At 37.0% G+C, this 4,890-nt stretch overlaps 1 protein-coding gene across 1 annotated transcript in view; it reads right to left on the bottom strand.

The window, feature by feature from the left end:
* The window catches only part of nubp1 (nucleotide binding protein 1), an 18,107-nt gene extending 17,292 nt beyond the window's left edge, over positions 1 to 815 (bottom strand). Inside the window, exons 1-3 of the mRNA XM_015404022.1 lie at positions 757 to 815; positions 320 to 424; positions 103 to 236 (exon numbers count right to left, since the gene is read on the bottom strand). Of these exons, the coding sequence (XP_015259508.1) occupies positions 103 to 236; positions 320 to 424; positions 757 to 787 (270 nt within the window). The 5' untranslated portion in view covers positions 788 to 815. The remainder of the gene's footprint in view (positions 1 to 102; positions 237 to 319; positions 425 to 756) is intronic.
* Between the last annotated feature and the right edge of the window lie 4,075 nt (positions 816 to 4,890).

Below are 4,890 nucleotides of genomic sequence, written 5' to 3' on the forward strand. Positions count from 1 at the left end.
AAACCCAATCTAAACAATGCAAGCACATATAGGCTACTTTAAGAAGTTGGGACTGATGCCCTGCAAAGTCAATGGCAGATTACACTGACAACACATTGTTACCTCCTTGGTGCCGTCAGATGCCAGGCAATGGGCCAGGTGAGCACTGAAGGTACTTTTCCCAACTCCTCCTTTTCCTGACAGAACCAGGATCTTGTGTTTGACCACTGACAGTTTTTCCCCTATTTCTGCAATAGCTGTAGAGAGTAAAAGATTGAGGTAAATAGTTTGATGTTTCAGTAATACTGTTAAAGATATGAATAAAAGTTGGGGGGGTTACCAGGGTCAGGGGCTTTTGTGGCTCCAGAGGCACAGAGCTGCTGGTTGGGGCAGCCCTCACATGATGCAGACTTTCCTGCTTGTTCACTTGAAGTGCCTGGGCAGTCTGAGGGGATAAAGGGTCAGTTAGTTTATACTGTAAACATGTTTAACTTAAGCCTGGAAATAAAAATCTTTAATATAATTATTTGTTCCAATGCTTCAGCAGTTTTATTCACACTTTTCTCTGACGTCGTCACGCTGTTGACACACTGTTTGATATTTACAACCATTGTAATAATAATTCAGAGAAAAAGCGGAGGTTAAGATGCTGAAACTATTTTTATAACCTCAAATCAGCCCATGTTAACGCCATATTTCAACACGGACTAAATATAAAACTTGTCACAATAATTTCTATAGTGTATTACATAAAAAACAAAAAACAAAAACTCTTACGTTCTGGTGCGTTTTCTGGGACGTCAGCCATCTTTCCATTAAGGTCCTCCCACTATATCCTTCCCTTTCAAAGGTTCCGCGCAGAACGGCCTGATATTTATTCGTAATTTTTTCTTGTTTCTTTTGGGTGAAAAAACACGAGAGGCACATTGATTTTGAAATTCTTTTTTTTTCTGAAATAATCTTCATTAACATTTTGATTATATTTTTTTTCTTGTGAAATATGTTGATATTAAAGTAACCCATATGTCCACTAGGGGGTGGTATCGTCTTGAATCTCTATTTTGGTGTACTCATATTCACGGTCCGTTTCAATGGGCAGGTTTAACAAACTCGAATCTAATTGATCCAACCTAAGGTTGGAAATGGACCCTGATTCAATAATTTCATTGATTTAAATGATTTCAGGTTTAGAAAATTTTCAGTTTTCAGAATTTTCAGTAAACCTGTTGTTTGTTTATTTGTGTATTTATTATTATTATTATTGTTTTTCTTTTATAGAATCCATCCATTTTCAGTGCTGCAGTAGTTAGCCCTGCTGCCTTGCAGCAAGAAGGTTGTGGGTTCGATTCCCGGCCCAGGGTCTTTCTGCATGGAGTTTGCATGTTCTCCTTGAGCATGCGTGGGTTCTCTCCAGGTACTCCGGCTTCCAACCACGGTCCAAAAACGTGACTGTTAGCAGACATCCCAAGTCTCTGGGAAGTTCCGGGAATCTCCCTGATATAGATAGTTGTTCACGGATGCCCGAGAGTCGGATAAATTATCCCGGAATTTAAACTCTGCGAGGTGATGCTTTTTAATGCGAGTGAGAGCGGGCAAGCAATAATTAATGCATCATGTGCGATAAGAACTACTTCGATTGTGCAAACAACAAGAGAGCGCAGAGTGTAGGGAGGAGGTTACTTGTGAAACCTGTGCAGCGTGTCTGTCCAAAGCGATACTCTGTTCAACAAGTGTTCCAGACGACTGGTTGTCAGAGAGCTGATTGGATCAGCCCGATAACTTTTGCGTTACTCTCTGGCAGTCATCTAGTTACCTCTCAAAGCTGTGCACCCTGTGAAACGCCAGAATTTGAATCCTCGAGTAAAAAATGAAAATATAGCACTAATTTTATAGCAGAATATACTAAAGTATATCCACTTCTAGTGAAGGGGAGGAACAGTGGCAGATCTAGACCAAACGTACCAGGGGGCCAGGAGGGGGCCAGCGTGTTTTCATCGGGGCCCAGAAAAGCATGAAATAAAAAATTAGGGTGAAGGATTCAAATATATTAAGAGAGCTGCATGAAGTGAAATTTCTTTTCAATTAGGTTCAATAGAAAATTTAATTTCTTATGAGGTCAATATACATTCATAATTTAGGAATTTTACATATTTTTGACTTTATTTAAGTTAAAACTACAGTTTTCTATAAAATTTGAATTTGAACTCAAGAGAAACTGTTAAATTCATCTGTAAAAATTAGAGGATTTTTTTTTATTTGTTGTGAAAAAAGACATTTAGGAGATGAAAACTGGGATCCTATCTCAATACCACTGAAGCTATCACCTTATTGTTTTTGAATAATTAGTAAAACAGAATTTGTAAAGATAATAAAGTAGTTCCAAAGGACCTGTCAGAAACCATGTCTTTTCCAGCGCATATCATCATTAGAATTTCTGGCCCCCATTGGCACCTGTCTAGAACCGGCCATGGTGAGGAATGATAACATCGTGGCGAGGTGCACTGTATGCTGAAGTCCCATGAAAAACAGAAAGCCCAACCGATGTTCAAGGCTACAAGATTGAAAGTATTGAAAATAAAAGACCCATACTGTTCTGTTTTGTGTTTAAGAAAATACTGTTAGTTAATAAATTGTTGCTGAGAAGTTGCTGGACTTAAGTGTGTATGTATGGGGCCCGTGCGGGTCTGTTGTACCTGGGGGGTGGGGATTGGGGTGGCGGAGGTAAAGCATCTCTCTGAAAGGAGTTTTTGGAACTTGGGTGTTAGGTTAATTGGCTTCTCTAAGTTCTCCATAGGTGTGAGTGTGTGGGTGAATGGTTGTTTGTCCTGTTTGTCTCTGTGTTGCCCTGCAATGGACTGGCGACCTGTCCAGGGTGGACCCCGCCTCTCGCCCGTTGACAGCTGGAGTTAGGCACCAGCACCCCTCGCGACCCCACTTGGGATAAAGCGTGTCAGAAGATGGATGGATGGGTATTTATTTATTTTCTGAGGACTTTTACCTTTAATCACTGAATTTCAACACAAATATCTGTAGCTTTACTTCTTTTTTTCTCAAAAGTATATAGGACATAACAGCTCTAACAAAACACAGGGAAAATCAAGATAGCAAAGAGAATCTCTCCAGTTTGATCCCCTTATGTTTATAGAAAAACAGAGCATGGCTGAGGATAGGTTGCTGAACATTTCACATGATTGTTTAGATTTTTTAATTCAATTTATTCATCATCTATTCCCATTTATTTCATTTTTGATTTAAATGTTGATTATTTTTCACTTTCTATATAAATTTTAAGCTATTTCCAATTTTAATGCTGTGAATACCAGAGATTTAAACAGTATTCAACTACTTATACAGAACTTCTGTTTACTTACGTTTATAATATTCTTTCTAAAATTTGTTTTAGAAAATACTGTATCGTGTCAGTATCTTTTTAAATGTTCTCTCCAACAACTGTGAACGACAGAGGAAAATTAACTAATTTTCTACTATTTGCATAAACAGGTTTTTCTAAATTTTTTTTACTGTTTAACAAAATCCTCACTTTGATAGTGAAACTGTGAAAAAACTGTTTCTCGCTTTGATCCCAAAGCGTTTGTGTTCTTGTGTGTTTTGACAACAATCCCCCAAATAAAGAGGAAAAAGGAAGTAGGCCCTGTGCAGAAGCAGAAGGGTGTGTCTTGGCCATGTAAGTTGAAACCGCCTCGATAACAATGAGCTAAAACCACAAGCAGAATGTTCATTTAATCTGACCAGAGGTGAGTAGAGTTGCCAAAAATTGTAACCAAGTAAGAAGACAGCAACTTTATCACACTTTTCATTCAAGAAAAACTTAAAAGTAGTGAACCAAGAAATGACCCCAATAAGAATAAAGAGGTATTTCATAAAAACTTCTGAAGTAGCTAATATGGCATTACAGATTATGTAATAATCGTAACAAAAAAATAAAAAGTTGTGCATAAATTCTGCTATTTTAAGACTATAATAAAATATACAAAAGTAACTTTAAAAAAATAAATAAAACAATAATAGAAAAAAAAAACCCACTAAAGCTTTTCGTTACCATAAATGCTAAAGAACTTTTACCTACAGCAGTCAACACGCAGCATTGCCAAAAGTCTCTGGTCACCTTGTTTTACATGTACACAAACCTTGATGACATGCAATTCTCACTTAAACATGAGCTCTAGATGTGTGTTTTTCTGGTTAAACATGACTGCTCTTTGTTCAATAAAGTTACTTAAGTAGGATAGAGTACCAAAAGATTTTAATTTAGTGATATTATAAATATTACTTAAGTAGTGAGTGCAGTGCAGTGCAGTGAGACTACTGATAAACATAAACTTTGTCCAAAAAGATACTTAAGATCTACCACTGAAAGGTAATTTCCAACCATTATTGGTTGAAAATTAACAAGGAGCGACAATATTTATTTACTCTCCTACACATGTTGTACATTAAACACTAATATGGGAAAAAAAATTCAGAAATCACATCTTTTATTTGTTTCTTTAATCTGATTCAATTTCAGGCTTCTCCTTCCTCTCATCATGCGGCTGTTTCTCCAATAAATAATCAGCTGCAACAGTCATTTTGGGTCATTTCTTCCAAATATATTTTAACAAGACACTTTAAGGATTAGATGACTGCATATCTGCAGGATCTTAAAAACAAATGCACGTGTTTATCTTCAATAGAATAGATTACTGCAACGATCAGACAGCTGCAGTTGATCAAGAATGTTGACTTAGAAAGTAGAGCACATCTACCTAGTTCTAAAGTCCTTACACTGGCTCTTTGTATCTCAGAGAACAGACTTTAAAATACTTCCTAAATCCTTCAATTAACTCCAAAATGCATTGCAGACTTGTTGTCAGTCTATCAACCACTTAGACCTCTTAGGTCTTTTACTTC

This window comes from Cyprinodon variegatus, unplaced genomic scaffold (genome assembly GCF_000732505.1).
Source record: "Cyprinodon variegatus isolate N-32 unplaced genomic scaffold, C_variegatus-1.0 Scaffold1617, whole genome shotgun sequence".
Classification (NCBI taxonomy): Eukaryota; Metazoa; Chordata; class Actinopteri; order Cyprinodontiformes; family Cyprinodontidae; genus Cyprinodon; species Cyprinodon variegatus.